This window comes from Myotis brandtii, unplaced genomic scaffold, assembly GCF_000412655.1.
Source record: "Myotis brandtii unplaced genomic scaffold, ASM41265v1 scaffold115, whole genome shotgun sequence".
NCBI lineage: Eukaryota > Metazoa > Chordata > Mammalia > Chiroptera > Vespertilionidae > Myotis > Myotis brandtii.
This window is the reverse complement of record NW_005353967.1, coordinates 3,424,316-3,441,887: the sequence shown is the minus strand read 5'-3', so window position 1 is coordinate 3,441,887 and position 17,572 is coordinate 3,424,316. Positions and strand designations below refer to the sequence as shown.

The following is a 17,572-nucleotide window of genomic DNA, read 5'->3' as shown; positions in this document are numbered from 1 at the left end:
CCAGCAAAGGTCTGAGCATTCCTTGCTGGGATCTGAGGCTTACTCTCCCTATGCAGTGCTCTCGAACCTGCGGGAAGGGATGGAGGAAGAGGTCCGTGGCCTGTAAGAGCACCAACCCCTCAGCCAGAGCGCAGCTGCTGCCTGACGCCCTCTGCAGCTCAGAGCCCAAGCCCAGGACTCACGAAGCCTGTCCACTTAAGCGCTGCTACAAGCACAAGAAGCTGCAGTGGCTTGTGTCTGCCTGGTCCCAGGTAAGTGCGCCTGGTCTCAGATAGATGCACCTGGTCCAGACAGAAGAAGGTTGACCAACTCTCCCCTTGGGGCCATATTTCTTCATCTGGTTTCACTGCTTCCCTCTCTTCCCCCTTTCTCCTCCTCCCCTTTTTGCTCCAACTCTGCACCCCCATTCAGGCCACCATCTGGGCTTCAGCCAACATTAAGGCACTCCATTCCTAGACATATCCTTTAGTTTCCGTGGGTGTTGTGGAAACACAGACAGACAGACCGAGTATAATTTGTGGGCATCCAGGTGGGCAGTCCTCCTCCTGAATATTTAACAGTGTCCTTAGCAGTGCATCCACAAGGTCATCACACAGTTGGTGCTAAGATGAGGATGAGTGGGTGAATGGGGTACAAGTGAGAGAGTAGGGGACATTCATCATGCTCACAGTGAGGTCATGGGGACCCACTTAACCCCAGAACAGCTGCAGCCATTTCCCAGGAAAGGCTTACACAACACAGAGCCAGAGGAGAGTGGGTTACCATGGGAAAGTTAGAGGACCCGGACTATTTTCAGAGACCAGTGTCCATGGGCAGTTCTTATATTAGAGAAGACACTGCTTGTGTTGGGTTTGCTGGAATCAAAGCCTTGTGCTGCTGAAGTCCAGAAGCCCCTTATTTGCATTATTTGGGGACTGTCCCGGCCCTACTATGCTGGGACTAACAGAAGTTTGGAGTGCTAAAGGCTTTATGACTAGCTTTGGCCCAATTGAGGGCTGGGCCAGCCTCTGAGGGCGCAGACAGAGCTGCCGCCTCTGCCCAGCACAGCCTCCCACACTAGGAAGAGGGCATTGGGACAGGTGTGGGGGCTGCCTGAGGGGCATGCCAGGGCTCCTTAATCGTGCTGTGGTGTGCGTCAACTCAGAGGTGGTGTCAATAAACCCTGGAAGGACACCAGAAAGCTAACATGGGCAGAATGACAGTAGCACCCCACCACGTGGAAACCCGTGGGAACGGGCATTGAGAGACCTCCTCCATAACCCCAGAGCTGTCTGTCTGCATTTCCACAGCACCTGTGAAAGGAAAGCCCCTAGATCCTGACCCCAAGTGCCTCTGGGACAGACAGAGGCTCCTCCCAGCCCACACCTGGACTGATGCCTTCATCAGGGTGGGGCATGAATCAATAAAAGGGTGGCTATGCCAACCAGGGCTTTCAATCCCATTCAGACACTATTTCAGTTTGCTACTGAAAAGTAAAAACATGGTCACTCACTGAAGCAAATGCCATGGCTAAGGGAGAACTCCAGATTCTCTCACCTGGGACACAAGAATGTCGGCATCTCCTAGGACTGGACCACACTCCTTAGGAGGCTGAGTGCATTGGAGGGAAGTGACTGGGGCTGTATAATCTGTGGGTATCCAGGTGGGTAGTCCTCCCCCTGAACATTTAACACACACAGAAAGAGAGAGAGAGAGAGTGGGGGGGGCAGTGCCTCTCTTCGGCATAGCCACAGGAGGCAACTGAGTAGTCTCCAAGTTTTGCCTCCATTTTGGCATCAGGACACCCACAAAGCACACCTGTAAACCACACCTGAACTCAAAGAGTGTGAAGCCAGAACCTAGACAGGTAAGGCCAACCAGGCTCCTCATATGCAACCTGCAGACACTGCAGAGTAGATGGAATCACCCAGAAGGCTCAGCGTCACCCACTCCTCTACCACAGGCCAGCAACTTCAGACTCTGGGACCACTCTCCCGAGACCCTCCGAGCCCGGCCAGCCCTCTGGTACAACATTGTGCCTTGGGCTTTTGTGTCCTCCCTGCACAACCTGCAGTTGCCGCCTCTGCCTAGCCCGCGGGTTCGCCCAGGACCCCTTCTGCGCGTGCCAAGTATCCCACAGCAGTGACAGCTCAGGCTTGGAGCACCCCTCTACGGAGAACAAGTAGACTTGCTCCTGTGCACGTGCTGTCTTCATGGGGAGCACTGGGCTTTCTGGGGAAAATTTTTGAGCCCTGGGTTTCTTCTGCCTGCCCCTGCTTTAGGGTCCAGCTTCACACTGCACTCTGTGTTAACCCATGGATCTCTGTGGTTCACCTCATGTCCTGTGAATTAAATTCCAGTGCACTCTAATATAATTTACAGGTCAACATTTTGATTTCCCAGTGAAATGATTACTTCAGAATTACTCCTTCCATAGTTTTGATTGCCTTGCTCCTACTTATGCCCCCAAACTCTAAGCCACTATGGTCTTAAGATATTCCTTAAAAAAAATAAAAAGTTTCTTGATTTTTAGAGAGAGAAGAGAGAAACATCAATGTGAGAGGGATACATCAATTGATTGCCTCCTGCTCACCCTCTACCAGTTATTGAGCCTACAACCTAGGCATGTGCCCTGACTAGGAATCGAACCAATGACCTTTTGTTGCTCAGGTCAATGCCCCACCAACTGAGCCACACTGGCCAGAGCCCTCCTTTTTTTTTTTTCCAAGATGTTGCAGGTCTGAAATGAGGCTGAGCCACCAGCAGGCGCAGCCCCAGAGCCCTCCTTTTTTAATGATAGAATTAGTAATGCCTCTGAAATGCCAATAAAGTTAGTTGAATGTTTACACTCCTGTAAAACTTCAAGCTGATACAATCAGGAGATGGTTTGACTCAATTATTTTGTAAAAGACAGCTGCCACAGAAGAAATATTTTTCACTCACATCTTCTGTTTACTTTTGTTTTTAGTGCTCTGTTACATGTGAAAGGGGAACACAGAAACGATTCTTAAGATGTGCTGAAAAGTACATTTCTGGGAAGTACCGGGAGCTGACCTCAAAGAAGTGCTTGCATTTGCCGCAGCCTGACCTGGAGCTGGAACGTGCCTGCGCCCAGTTCCCCTGCCCCAAGCACCCCTTGTTTGCTGCCACAGGCCCCCCACGGGCCACCTGGTTTGCCTCGCCCTGGTCTCAGGTAGGGACCCTGCTTCCCACCTTGGCATCTGGCTCAGGAGGGGCATTTCTCAGAGGGTATCCAAGCCCACGAAGCAGCTCCTGACCTTCTCTCCATGGTATGTGCAGGTGCCTGTGTTTCTTGGTGCCTGTGGCTTTCTGAAGAGGGTGCTCTACAAAAGCTGCAGAATCTTTTAGGGCACGTGTTCTTTGTTCTTAACAGTCACCCAATTAAGCATTGGAAAATGTCATGTTTTGGGTAAACGGTAGGCAGAATTCCCAGAGGTGAGTGAATGAGGAAGAAATTGGGAATGAGTAGGTGGTTGTGAGATTATACTAGGTTTATTACAAATTAAGTGAGAATAGGGGTCAAGACAGCCTAGAATGTCGTGTCCTGCCTGGGACTTCAGACTCGGGCAGCCCAGACCCAGAGAGGTACGCAGGGTGCTCTTGGGGCCTTTGGTGTGCCCAGCTCCCTGCCCCTACCACACTCCCTTCACATCTAAGGAGAATTCTGCTATTATTCTTGTTAACTCACCCTCCTTCCTCACCCTGTTTTCTGCCTAGGGCTCCTGGCAGCCCTCACACTGCTGAGCTCTGTCCCTTTTCTGCCTGTAGTTCTGCTCCTCTGCCCTTAGTTTTGGATTCCTCCATGTCCAATGGCCACGCCCTCACTCCTCTGGCTCCTGCTGCTATTTCTGTCTCAGCTCTGTGGAGTTGACCCTCACCAGTGGGGTTCCAGGGGCTGACCCTGCCTAACGCATCCCCACTGGCCAAACCTGGGGCACCTGCACTACTTGCTTCTGCCCAGGAGGGGGCGCTTTGCTTTTTTTCAGTCACTGCAGGGAGGGGAAGGGAACATATTTTTGTCTTTCTAATCTGTTGACCAGTGGGCCAGCCTTCTTTGCAGAGTGGAGGGCTCATCTCTGACTTTGCCCTTTCAGAAGAGATGAAGGTGGAGGAAGAGTGATGTAGTGTGCAGTGGTGACCAGCCTGTGTGTGCCCCTCTGCCAGACCCATCTTGTAGAGGGTCCTCAAAATCATACTCTCACACCCTGGGAAGTACTCTTGGATTCTCTGCTGAGAGCCTCAGTGCCATGGGCAGCAATAAAGGCAGTAACAAGGACGAACACCTGCTCGGAGCCATGCCCCTCCCACCACTGGCACTGTGCTAGGCATTGTGGGACTCCTAACTCATTTGTCCCTCCCAGCAGCACTATGAGGGAGGTAACACTATCACCCCCATCCCATTTTACAGACGAAGAAATTGAGGCATAGAGACTCTGGTGTCAATTTCAGCTCACAGTCACCATGTACCTCTCCATGGTCCTGACAGCTCAGCTTGGTCCCAGGGACACCCTACTCTATCTCACCTCCACTCTGGGCAGCAGAACACAGACCTGGTCAGAGCCCATGGTCCTCATGGGCATATGGCGGAATGTAGGCTTTTAAAAGGCAAATGATGTCATGCATGACCACAAACTTGTGGTTTTTCCACCTTATAATCACCTTGGTCCTTGACCAGGATGTCAGAAACCTATCAGGTAACATTTCCACCAACACATCCAAGTTCAAATCCTAAATTTATCAGAAACACAGGAGTGTTGCACCACCAAATTGTCACAACACATGTATGTACTCAGGGCCCCCAAGCTGGGCCTTCGATGACTCTAGCAGCTGATCCCAAATAGCACTGGGTGGGCTGGTGTCTGTCTTTTGTCACTTCCAAAGGAACTTCCACGGGTCTTTGTCTTTCTCCAAAAATATTTCTCAGAATATCTACTCAATGCCTGGTGCCATAGAAACGACCCAGCTGGCAGCGTTATCACAGCTTTCCCTGCCCCCACAGTTGTTCTTGCCTGAACAGTGTCTGCTTGTCCTATCTGCCCATTTGCCCACTCACTCACTCATCATGCCAAACTCTCCCTGAGAGCCTGCACTGGACACTGAATGGGGATGGCTCTGAGCTCTTAGCATAACTCATCCATCCCACTATTAGTTGGGGTAACTCCCAGGTAATGTGCCCTACACCCCAAGTTCACCGAGGGGAAAGCTCTGGGGTCCTGTACTGGAAGGAAGCATGGAGAGAAAGTAGACTCTGGAGTGGAGACCCCTCTCATGCTGAATCATGCTCTGTCCACCCTCCAGCCCAGTGACCAGCAGAGATCAAGGCTGCCCACTTGAACATGAGCTGCTAGAAAACAGATATGGTCACAAAACAACCATTAAGAGTGATGTTTGCCCAGAGATAGCTTTGTGACAGATGTTATACTAAGTGTTTTATATGTGCATTTTATACAATTGTATGTGTGTATATACATTCATACATTATATGTATGTTTGCATGTATAGAATCTCTCTCTCTCTCTCTCTCTCTCTCTCTCTCTCTCTTTCTCTCCATATATATCTTGGACCTACCAGGGCACCTAGCCCATACTAAGTATTTGGGGAGAATGTTTGCTAAATGTAAGAATTTTAAAGAAAAAACAAATTCAATGAGTGAGTCAGGGCAGCCACTTCTCATCCTTATTTAAAGATCTTTCTCTCCCAGCACAGTCAAACCACACACTTTTCTCAGGGTTTTTGTTTACATTGTCCGTTGACATTGTGAGCTCTATTGAGAGACCCATGTGTGGGGGTATAATCTTTAAAATCCAAAGATAATGCTTGCTTGCCAACCACCCATTTCCCCCTGCTTCTATGACTAAATTTAAAACAAACACCCATCTCACATGGCTGGTGTATGACAGGCGCGCATGCACGCGTGTGTGTGTGTGTGTGTGTAGAGAGAGAGAGAATGTGGCCAGACAAGTTCATTAAGAATTATCTATGGTTTACTATCCAGTCATGCTGCTGTATCCCCATCCCCACAGAAACCATTAACTAAGTTTGATTTGTGTAAAAATTTTGTTAAGGATTGAGAATTCCTGCTATTGATCTGAGTGGGAAACTCAAATGAACAAATGTGACAGAGCAAAAATCACACATAATTATTGTCTTTAAGTCCAAAAGAAATATTTATCAGAACCAATTTAATCTATCATAGAATCTATTTTAATATTATCTAAATTTTTACTAGAATAAAATCAGTTCAAAATCCCCTCTAAATGATGTCCCCCTCCCAGCCATTGTGTCAGAGCTCTGGCTGTGTCTCTATGAGCCCAGATTTGACTATTTATCAGCCAGCTTCTTACAAAATCGTAATATCCCAGCCTGGCCACTGCCCCTCCTCTGGTTCCTCGGCCATAACTCCTGGTCCCAGGCTCTGAGTTCTGCAGAAGCAACCATTCCCTCAGTCCTTGGGGAGGAAGAGGTACACCTTCCATAGACCTTTCATACTGACCTTGGCTTAGGTTCCAGCTCCACTGTGGTTCTCGTTGTCTTCAAACTTGATAGATTTTTCATTTAGAAATGTATGAACTCCTCTCCAAAAGGTATTCAATTTAGAAATAGTTTAATTTAAATTATTGGGGCAAGGGACATTTGAAGTGTATTATTTTTAAGCATTCCCTGCTTTAAATCCACAAAAAGTATCAATAACTACAAACGTTTCCCTTTAATTTTCTTCTGAGTGCACAGTCTGTCCAACAAGATGAAGCAGTGGATGGGCTAAGGAGTGGAATTGAGTTGTTCCTTTTTTAATTTTTTATTTATTGTCTAAAGTTGTATATATGTCTTGAGTTGTTTCTTGGGCAGGTGTATGCTTACTCTGTCCCTAGGGAATTGTGAGTGGGAGACAAATAGAGGTGTTCCTCCCAGATTGCTGTCTCTCTGTTAGTAGGGAAACTGGATCCTGAAACAGGTTCCCCACCCTTTACCTGGCAGGCCACTCTGCTCAATTTGGAGACTAATAGGCAAATTTACAAAGAGGGGAGCAAGACTCATCAGTATTTAATTTAAACCAAAACAAAAAGCCTAAAACATGTCTGTAATAGCTTTTACCAGTCTGAAATACTCAGCCTGTTTGTCTAATAAGTCACTTTTATCATATCCTGCCTAACTTTTATCCAATGTGATTCCTCTGTTATCTTCTGAGACTTTAACTTCTTGGGAGTGATAACTCTTACGGCTGTGTTTGCCATAAGCCCTTGTAGCCAGGACTCTGGGACTCAGACTGTGGGAAATTGTCAGGCTGTGATATATGGCCAGTGCCTGGCTGAACTTTGCCCCCAGACAGGTTTATTCTTGTAACAGTATAAAGATTGTGGTTCTATTGATTTCTGTTTATTTAAATGGCTTTGCTTTTCATCAAACTTAATGGCTTGTCGCCTGGTAGGACTGATTTAAATTATTTGGGTCATTTGGGCTTAGGGTGGTTCACATTCTAATTTGGTCTGGGAATGGCTTCAGTGGGAACACCTGTTGGACTGTCTGTCTGGCTGAAGGATGACAGTGACTGCTAAGGCCACACAAAAGTTTTAGGCCTTTGACAGGATGACTTGTTAAAACATCTGACAAATATGGACTCTATGCACCACTGTTCTTAAATTTAGATATAACTGAAGTCAGTCCGGAAAAGAGAAGTGGGTATTGGCTGATGCAATTCTGTCATCTAGAGCAGTGGCCGGACCTAGATAGAGCACCTGCAGCATCTTGGTTAGATATGCAGTGTCAACCGGTGACTGTTGGCGTCCATTCAACACCCACGGGAATCCGCAATTTGGAGTGCAGAGAAGAAGGAAACTCTATTCAGTGCAAACAGCTCAGTTGTGATACAGTCTAGAGCAGGGGTCCTCAAACTTTTTAAACAGGGGGCCAGTTCACTGTCCCTTAGACCGTTGGAGGGCCGGACTATAGTTTTTAAAAAAAACTATGAACAAATTCCTATGCACACTGCACATATCTTATTTTGAAGTAAAAAAACAAAACGGGGACAAATACAATATTTGTATTTGCATGTGGCCCGCGGGCCTTGTTTGAGGACCCCTGGTCTAGAGTTTGAGTTGCTTTCTTTTGGACAGATGAATTGCCGCAGTTTGAGGTTCCTCTGTCTTTCTGAGCAACCCTCTCCTGATTTCTTGCATGCAGTAGATCTCAGATGACCCTGTCATATATTCTGTGTGTGTGCATCCAGCCAGCTAGTGGAAGATGCTCTAGTCATGCCATTGCATTCTCTAGCTCTGCTGTGCCATATACACCTTAAGGAACAGGGCCTCGGTGTCAAAGAACATTGCCCTTGGGAGGATGTAAATGCCATCACAAAATGAACCCAGGAAGCTGGTGTTGCCATTTCCAGGCATCCAGAGTTCATGAACTTGGGGTGGAGAAGGGTCTTAGTGTTATCAAGCCTCTGTGGGAGTTGGCTTGTCGAGAGTACCAGAAAGATGGCTTTGTGATGGCATCCATGAAGGATACTGATTCCTTCATGCCAGAACCACAGCCTGGACAGATCCAGGGAAAGATGCTATATCCCAAGATGTGTACCAGTTTCCTGTGTCCATCAGCCCATGGATGACTTAAGAACATTATAAACTTCTAGGCACTTCTCCTCTCTGTCCATACCTGAGATTAATCCAGAATCTAGTCAGCCACCCACCATCATAGAGAGAGAGACACCTTGAGGAGTCTGGGTGGAGGGGGATGCTTGGAAGAGGAGAGCACCCTGAGAACTGAGCAGCCCTGGATGACTGACATGCATGTGTTTCTCACAGTGCACAGCTAGCTGTGGGGGTGGCGTGCAGACCAGGTCCGTGCAGTGCCTGGCAGGGGGCCGGCCAGCCGTGGGCTGCTTCATTCACCAGAAGCCCGAAGCCTCCCTGGCCTGCAACACTCATTTCTGCCCCATCGCAAAGAAGAAAGGTGAGTGCTGGGAGCCCCTAGGCTTGACCTTGGCATGTTGGAGAGGGCTGTCAAGTTTCTGGAGCCATTCCTTAGAGATCCTGAGGAAGTTGGGGTGCCACTGGTTAGAGAGCCCTAGAGTTCAGTTCTTGTCTCTGATACACCTTTTCTCTTTTCATCCACTCGCCAGTTTTCCCATGAAACAGTCCTCATTTCTCACACCTCCCTAGACATGACATTTATGGTGGTTAAGTGTAGCTTTAAGAAAGCATGATGTCTTTTCCTATATCAGAGCTATTCTCCTTATTCTTCAGGGACAAGTTACACAAAGGCCACCTTCTTCATCTTAAACTCCATCTCTGTGCACAGAGCCTCCAATGCCTTTGCAGAGACCAACAGTCTGTCTCTGGAGGCTTCTCAGAGAGGAAATGAAGCTGGGGAGAGCAAGTGGGTCAGCTCGATCAGAAAATTAATGGTTGAACTCCATCCGCAGAGTGCCTGTTGTCTCCGGTGGATGAGTGGTTGAGTAGGTGGGATTAACACAAAAAGAAGTTCAGTTTTGCTGGGACCTTCTAAGAAGGGCCTTATAAAAAGAGCAGGTTACACGTGGCCCAATTTGACCTGAAGAGCTGCTATCCCTCAGCAGCTTCAAGACAATGACAAATTCACCTTGATTTGCCAGCGGAGTTACTAGCTTTTAGCAGTGGACATGGCATGGGGACACGGACTAAGGGGCGTTTGCTTGTTTCTAGATGCCGCCTGCAGAGACCACCTGCACTGGTGCTCCCTGGTGCCCCAGCACGGGATGTGCAGCCACCAGTTCTACGGCCAGCAGTGCTGCGAGACTTGCTCCAAATCCAACCTGTGAGGGTGGGGCCCCCTCCCAGGGCCAGGGAAATGTCTGTTTTCAGCACCAACGAACTGTCCAGTTCACATGGGAATGCATCCAAAGAAGATGGAAACTGGAAGAAAAACTGTTAGCTGTTAGGCTCTTTGTGCACAAGCGTGCACGTGTGGGCAGGGGGTGGGGGTCACCTGTGCACACACAAGCATATAGAGTCATGCTGGGTTGACACCTGGAGGGGGCAGCAGGACTTGCTCTGCCGAACGGGAGCAGTGCTCCCTGCATGTGTATTTCAGCTAAATCAAGTCTGAAAGACAGTGGAGCTGAACTTGCTAAATGCTAATAAATGTTTGGTGCTTTGTAAAAAGAAGAAAGGCCACGAAATTAGGAACAAGTACAAAATTCTGCTGCTAAGTGTGCCGGCCTTCCTCCCCCCTCGGGGTCCCCTCCAGAGGTTAGGAGTAGCCAGCTTCTGACCAGGACAAGCAGGCGGCCTGGACAGATCCTGGCTGTGTTCCCAGGGCCCCGCTTCATGCCCTAGCAACAGAGTTTCTCTTTGCAAGGACTTGGTGCTGTGACAAGAGCTGGTATTGTCTCTAAGGGGCACCTGCCTGCCCTGAGAGGTGAGACTCAGTCCTGCTTTTAGAGTTCACCTCTGGAAACAGGAAAAATGAAATTCCTGCTAAGGTGCTCTATCTTTTACAGACTCGGGTGCTGGGGGAGAGGATTTTATATCTTAGGTTTTCTCTTTCACAGTTATTTACAAGTGAGTGTCTCTATTTAAACTGTTTCTTAGTGCTTTTCGTTTTTAGATGACAGAATTACAGGTAATACCATGATTAGCGAATTGTTGCCTACACCACAACCCTGCTGTCCTAGGAAGAGGTGTGGGTGGTTCTTCTCCAATGGATATGCCAACACGATAACCTTAGAAATCAGGTTTCATTTTTGTGCGTTGTGGGTTTTTAAACTGTTTTTCCATGAATGTTGGCTGTGTTTCTGAGGCCCATTCAGAGAGAAGGCACTAATTTCTCGGTGGGAAGCTGCCCTGCAGGCCCCCAGCATCATCTGTCAGTGCAGATGCTGCTGTCATTCTCCCTTCCCGCCACGCAGCTGTGTTCAAAATGGGCATCTGGATATTTATATTTGCTGAAGTTTTATAATAAATTTTATATTGTACAGTGTGATTCTGACTGCTCACGATTCTTCACAAGAGATTAAGTTTAAGGAATTAGCTCACATGATTAAGGGGGCTGACATGTCCCATATCTGTAAGGCAGGTGGCAGTCTGTGCACCAACCATGGGCTGGGTGAGGTCACCTCCTCCAGCTGCTCGCTGCCCTGGAACTCTGGGAGTGGCTCACAGGCATGTGGCCCAGGCAGTGCCTGGAGTTGCCCGCTCCCAAGTCCAGAGCCCTGCTCTGCCCACTCCCAGTGCTCCAGAAATATCTGGCTAGTGGGCAGTCTCTTTCCATCTGGCTCCATATGGGGACCCAGAAAAGCTCATGGCTGGTTCAGTGAAACCAGAAAGGCCACGGTGTAGTTGTCTTTACCGCCTAGTGTCCCTGCTTCCACAGGGAGGCCCCATATGACAGACAGCAGCAGTGGGGTGTATATGGCACTTAACCGGGAAGGGAATGAACCATCCAGAACAACAACACCATCCACCACACCTACCATGTGCCAGGCACTGTGCTTGCTTCTGTTCCAAACTAAACAAGGCCCCTTCCCTGTGATCTGAATACCATCTACCAGTGTGACCTTGGGCAAGTCACTTTACCTCTCTGGTTTTTGGATTTATCATCTATAAAGTAATTAGATCTTTCAAGCTTCACCAAAATTCTAAGATGCTACCTTTTCAATTGACTTGCTATTGTTAAACTAATACTTTCCTGGAAGTCATGAATCAACCCTGAGAACGGATTTAGCTAGGCAGAGAATGTGCTCCTGCTCTGCATTAGAAGCCAGACAAAGAAACCTGCTCTTTAGGTTTTAGGAATGACTTTGGCCTATTGAAATCCTTACACCTACACTCATATACTCGGACTCCAGGTGGTGGCAGAGCAGAACCCGCCTATAATTTTCCAAGAGGCCAGGTGGGTAGATTCCAGGCCAGGCTGTCTGGGAGTCTCTAACAGGAGCTGTGCCCAGGCCCAGGTGCCTGCAGACTGGCCCTCACAGTGCCTTGGCTCCCTTCCCTGGTCAGGGCCCCAACAGAGCCGCCTGGGACTCCCACTGTATCAGCATCCAGCCTGTGACTCACAGTGACAGGCATTTCTTCTTCTGACCTCAGGGGTTTTGATGGCTGGTCCAAGCAGCTGGCACCCCAGAAGGTCTGTGGTGGGCTTACAAATCATAAGAGCTTTAATCTGAAGTCTGGACAGAGACTCAGCCACACCCGTGTGCCCTGGAACCAAGAGGCAAGTGAGCTTTGTGCCCTGGCTGGAGCCCAGGCCCCATGATCCTGCCAGGTGGACAGCCCGGAGCTGGGGAGGGCAGAGAAACTCATTTCTGCCTGCTTTGCTTGCTCATCTGGTAGTTGCCGTCTCTTCAGGAGCTGAGGAGAGCAGGCCAGCCTCCCAGGGAAATAAGGCCAAAACCATCAAGATAGATGTGTGTGCTACATTTGTTTCCACGCTTTTCCCACAGGACTCTGCACTGTAGAGAGCCATTAGCTCCCACATCTCCTTCAAGTGGAAAATCATGCTTCCCATGGGGGCTCACAAAGCTGTCCTCCCCCTGAAGAGGTCTCCTACAAATTCAGATTAGTTCCAGCTGGTCCCTTTGTCTTCTGTAGCTGGGCCACACCTACATACCCCATTCAGACACTTGGGCCTGCCCCTGAGGGAAAATGGACCAAATATTTGTTCAGCTTTAACTCTCTCCCCTTATGTTTGAGTGGAATGTTCTAGAACCTGTCTTATTTTGTAACACTTCTGCACCCTTCAAGATTACTCCCAGAACCTTAGATACCCTAAACCCCCCTCCTCCAGAACACTGTATGCTATGGACTGAATTGCATACTCCCAAATTCGTATGTTAAAGCCCTTACCCCCAATGTGACTGTATTTGTCGACAAGGCCTGTAAAGAAGTAATTAAGATTAAATGAGGTCATATAGTGGGACCGTAACTGCATGGGCCTGGTGTCCTTAATAGAAAAGGAAGAGACACCAGAGATAGCCCCTCCCCGCCACCCCTACCACACACACATCTCACTGGTATGCTGGACCTGGCTTCCTCCTGAAAAGAAAAATACATGAAAGTCATAAAAAGGCTTTGAGAAGTTGAAACCCTATAAAACGTAAGATACTGTTATGATAGTGTCCTCATGACTCAGGCATGAATAATGGCCACTTTAAAAAGTAATCTCTATGCGCACATCTCAGATCTCCTTAAATCACGCCCCGGTTGCTATCTTCTGACAAAGGAAAACACAGCTAGTCATTGAAGACACCTTTCTTTTCTCCTCCTCAACCGTGGCATCTTACTAACCAGCTCCCCAGGCAGTGGGTATGACAGAAGACACCGAGTAAGCATTCTTCTTACCACAGAGAGGATTTCCAGGGAAAGGAAAGCCTGCTCTCCCGGTTTGCTTCAGTCGCTGTGTGCCAGGGCTCTCAGCCTGCAGGTTGTGCTTTGGTTTGGATTGCATGGGGCATTCTTTGTGGATGTTCTGAGATCATGGCCATCAGGGGGACATTCCCCAGCAGCTCAGCTGTCAGTCCTTCACACCAGAACCACATAGTTTGTGGTTTCTAGGGTCACAAAGCCCAAGAAATGTTCATTCCAGGAATTCCCTCTGATTTCTCTTTCTCTTAACAAACTCCCTTTCACCCAATTCTATCCACCCTATGTCATGTGAAACATTCAAGTTTTGAAATGTCCAATAACATCATGTGATCACCAAGGCTAAAAATGTCAGAGGTTTAATAAGCGTTTAGATAAATTTATTCAATCCAGTTCATCTATAACTCATGTGAGTGCCTACTGTGTGTATGGATGACATGGTGTTGTCCTTTGAAGACATAGGTTAAGTGTAAGATTCACTCCTGTCCTGAGCTGCTAATTTTATCATGGACATGAGTTTGACAAATGTGAAGCAATGAACATCTAACATAATAGCAGATATAAATAAACATTGAAATGAATATGCTGAGGTTATAACTGTGGTATAGGCATTGGGTTTGGAGGGAGGATGAGAAGAAGAAGCACGTATAAGGCCCAGTGGAACATGCTGGAATCTGGAGGAAAGGGTAAAGGGTCTCCAGGCTAATGCAACAACATGGCAAAAGAACATATCAAAAGTGCGCATAACCAGTGACTCATGCACACCATCTCTGTACACAGCAGGCATGGGGCAGGGGAGGGGCTAGATAGGACGGGCACCTTCTCTCACAGGTCCTGTGTAAATGGAAGCTGGGCTGGAACTGACTCCAAAAGAAAACCTTAGACCTTGTCAGTCATTGAGCAAAGGCCAGACCAGTCAGGAAGCTGAGTCATGTGACTTGGCAAGGACAGCAAGGGTAAAACAAGGAGTCCAGGCTCAATGATGTGGTGAAAGACTGAGGTGGGAGTGGGTCATCAGTAACAGAATTAAGGAGTAAATTACCAAAAGTGGAGAACATAAAAGGGGCCACATGAACCTCCAACTTCCTGAGCCCCTGGGAAATTGAGGAACCGCTCGTGATCATAGAGGACCCAGGGCTGCACTGGGCTGACCACAATCTGACCATCTTTCTTCTGGAATCCTAATTCCCCTGAACTGATTATATGACTTAGGGTATCTCACAAAGTATCAAATGTAATGTCCAAGGTTTCTCTTTAAGCTGATAATGTGTTTTCCTTTAGGAGTCAGGGTTTGCCTAAGTTGGCACCTGCACTGGGGGGCAAGATAATGCTGCACCGTGAATGATGATTCTGCCATTGTGGGATGGTTAGTGCTGTGTGCTGCTTATCCCAAACAGAATGTTGCCATGCCCTCCAGCAGTCGTGAGTTACAAGAACACACCATACCCTCCCAATACTCCTGGGGGATGGGGCTTTGTTCTGCTCAGCTAAAGGAACATGTATGTGTTGCTAACATAAGTCTGGCCCAAGCCCAGATGTCCAGTTTAAGGGGCTCAATTTTCACCTGTTCAGAGGAAAAAAAGAGAGGAGGACTGTAAAATAAATAAGTAATTACACTTCAGTAATGGAAGCATGTAAAATATGGAGTTCGGAAGCCCTAAGGATGTACAGAGAAGGTGTGGGATGGCTCTATCCTCAGAGCAGAGACTGGAATTAAGTCTTACATGGTAAATAAGAGGCGAGTGCAATTCAGGGGTGGCACAGGGTTGTTGTAAAATATGTTTCCTTACAGAGGACACGTGAGAATTTTTTAAACACACAGCATTTGTGTCAATTTTCAAATCCTTTTGAACATGACAGTTAATATTAACAAAAAGGTTAAAATATATTTTTCAGTGAAAACCACCCCGAAATGACTCTAATGGAACTCTGAAATTAGGGTGAAAAGTAAGTTAAATAATATTTCAGGTTTTCTATTTATTATAAAACTTCAACCAAGACAATTCAATGGGGAAAGAATAATCTTTCTAACAAATGGTTCTGGGACAAGTGGATATCCACAAGTGACAGAATTAAGTTGGACCACTACCTCACACCATGTGCCACAATTAATTCCAAATGCATCAAACACCTAACTGTAAGAGCTAAAACTATACAACTACTAAAAGATATAAATCAGCAAGATCTTGAATTTGGCAACAGTTTCTTAAATATGACACAAAAACCACAAGCAACCAAAGGGAAAAAATAGATAAATTAGATGTCATCAAATTTATAAACATTTGTTCATCGAAGAATACTATCAAGAAAATGAAAAAGATAGCCCAAAGAATGAGAGAAATATTTTAATCCATATATTGGTAAAGGTCTAATATTCAGGATAAAGACCTCTTAATAAGGAGTTAAAGAACTCTTAACAACTCAACTACTTAACAATAAAAAGACAGATAACCCAATTTAAAAATTGGCAAAGGATTTGAATAGACTCCAAAGAAAGTATACAAGTGGCCAATAAGCACACACACAGAAAAATGTTAATCATCAGTAGTCATTAGGGAAATGAAAATCAAAACCACAATGCGCTAGTACTTCACACTCACTAGGATAGCTGTGATAAAAGAATATCACAAAATTACAAGTGAGGATGTGGAGAACTTAGAACCCTCAGGCCTTGCTGATGGGAATTTCAAATGTTGCAGCCACTGTGGAAACAGTTGGGAGTTCAATCCAGCATCTCCACTTGTAGGTATAAACCCAAGAGAATTGAAAACTTATTTACACAAAAACACGAACAGCAATGATCGTTGCATCATTGTTCATAATAGCCACACCCAGACTGGAGGGCTGCTAAAATACTAGGTTCTGGGAGATGGCTTTGGAGCCATCTGCCACAGCCTGAAGCCATCGTGCTGTCTGAGGCTGCCCCAGTAAGCTGGTGCCTCGCTGAGTTCTGAACAGCCACTCTCCCTCCACCTCTCTGGGTTCCTGAAAGCCATGGTTCCCACTGGCGTGGATCTCAGTAGCAGGACAAGCTCTTACCCAGCCCAGGGAGAGAGGGGTGGGGGGCGGGGGTGCACCCATGTTTCCTTCCTGATGCGGCAAACCCAAGACCTGAAATAAACTAATCCCAATTTTCCTTTCATTTGTCCTGGGATATTTTGGTAAGCCACTTGCCAAAGTTGAGTTTAGAACTCAAGGGCAAACTTGCTGTCATGTAGGTTTTTCTTTTCTTCTCAAAGATATTAAACCATTTCTAGGGCACAGCCTTTTATTGTTGCTTAATTACTGCCTTTGTCCACATTAAGTCTCTAAACAGTCCAAATGTATGAAGCAATGTTCATTTTGCCTCTTAGATTTGTATTAATACAATTTGCAGTAAAGTTGATTACACTTGGCAGCTTCATCGTGGGACTTCCTTCTCCCCTGGAAGGATTTGAGGCCAGAAGAAAAATGCGTGGGTCTCCAGGGAGTCAAATCCTTGGCTAGGAGGTCAGGGATTTGGGGCAGGATCTCCAAGGTAAATAACTGAGGAAAGGGATTGATCTACCAGTCTACTTAGGCAAAATGTACTGTGATGCGACACTTCGAGGGGGTTGTAATGTGTGAGGAAGGGAAACCAGGAAAGCTGATCCTAAACATTAGCACACTTTTCCCAGACCTCCCACCACATTCTGTCCCACGGGCTCTGGCCAAGCCTCCCCAAATTTGAGGAAGCCTCCATACATTTGTTTCCTCTCAGTATGACTCATCTCACAATTATTCAGCTTTCACACGGCATGGGACTCACACACATCCCCAGCCAGCTAGCAGATCACCCCTGCCTCTCCTTTTCTCTTAATGGATTCTGATTGATTTATCTCAAGTATCTGAAAAATTGATAGCAGATGGACCTGTATGGCATTGCACCTCTTTCCCTCTGTGAGGGGTTTCCTAGAGTGTGTGTGGGATTGCTATAGACTCAGGTGCCCAGAATAGTTCCAGCAAGGCGCTCACAAACACAGGGCCCTCCATCCTTTATCAATGCATTAGCCCTTCAAACTGACTGGTGAGTTGATTTTGAGGAATGTCGGACATTCTGCAGAACTGGAAATTAAATTTGACATGGCAGAGTAACATTATGAGTTAATGGACCACAAAGCCATGCTGTGACTCTTAAGTTTTTTTCAGTGAAAGGATGGTAGAATCATTCAGACACCCACCCACAATACATGCATTAAACCAGAGGAGTCAAC

At 47.0% G+C, this 17,572-nt stretch overlaps 1 protein-coding gene across 1 annotated transcript in view; it reads left to right on the top strand.

Moving 5' to 3' along the window:
* The window catches only part of ADAMTS16 (ADAM metallopeptidase with thrombospondin type 1 motif, 16), a gene marked incomplete at its 5' end in the record, with an annotated part of 106,576 nt that extends 95,680 nt beyond the window's left edge, over nt 1–10,896 (top strand). Inside the window, 4 exons of the mRNA XM_014550383.1 lie at nt 57–251; nt 2,948–3,172; nt 8,802–8,949; nt 9,681–10,896. Of these exons, the coding sequence (XP_014405869.1) occupies nt 57–251; nt 2,948–3,172; nt 8,802–8,949; nt 9,681–9,796 (684 nt within the window). The remainder of the gene's footprint in view (nt 1–56; nt 252–2,947; nt 3,173–8,801; nt 8,950–9,680) is intronic.
* Nucleotides 10,897–17,572: the final 6,676 nt, after the last annotated feature.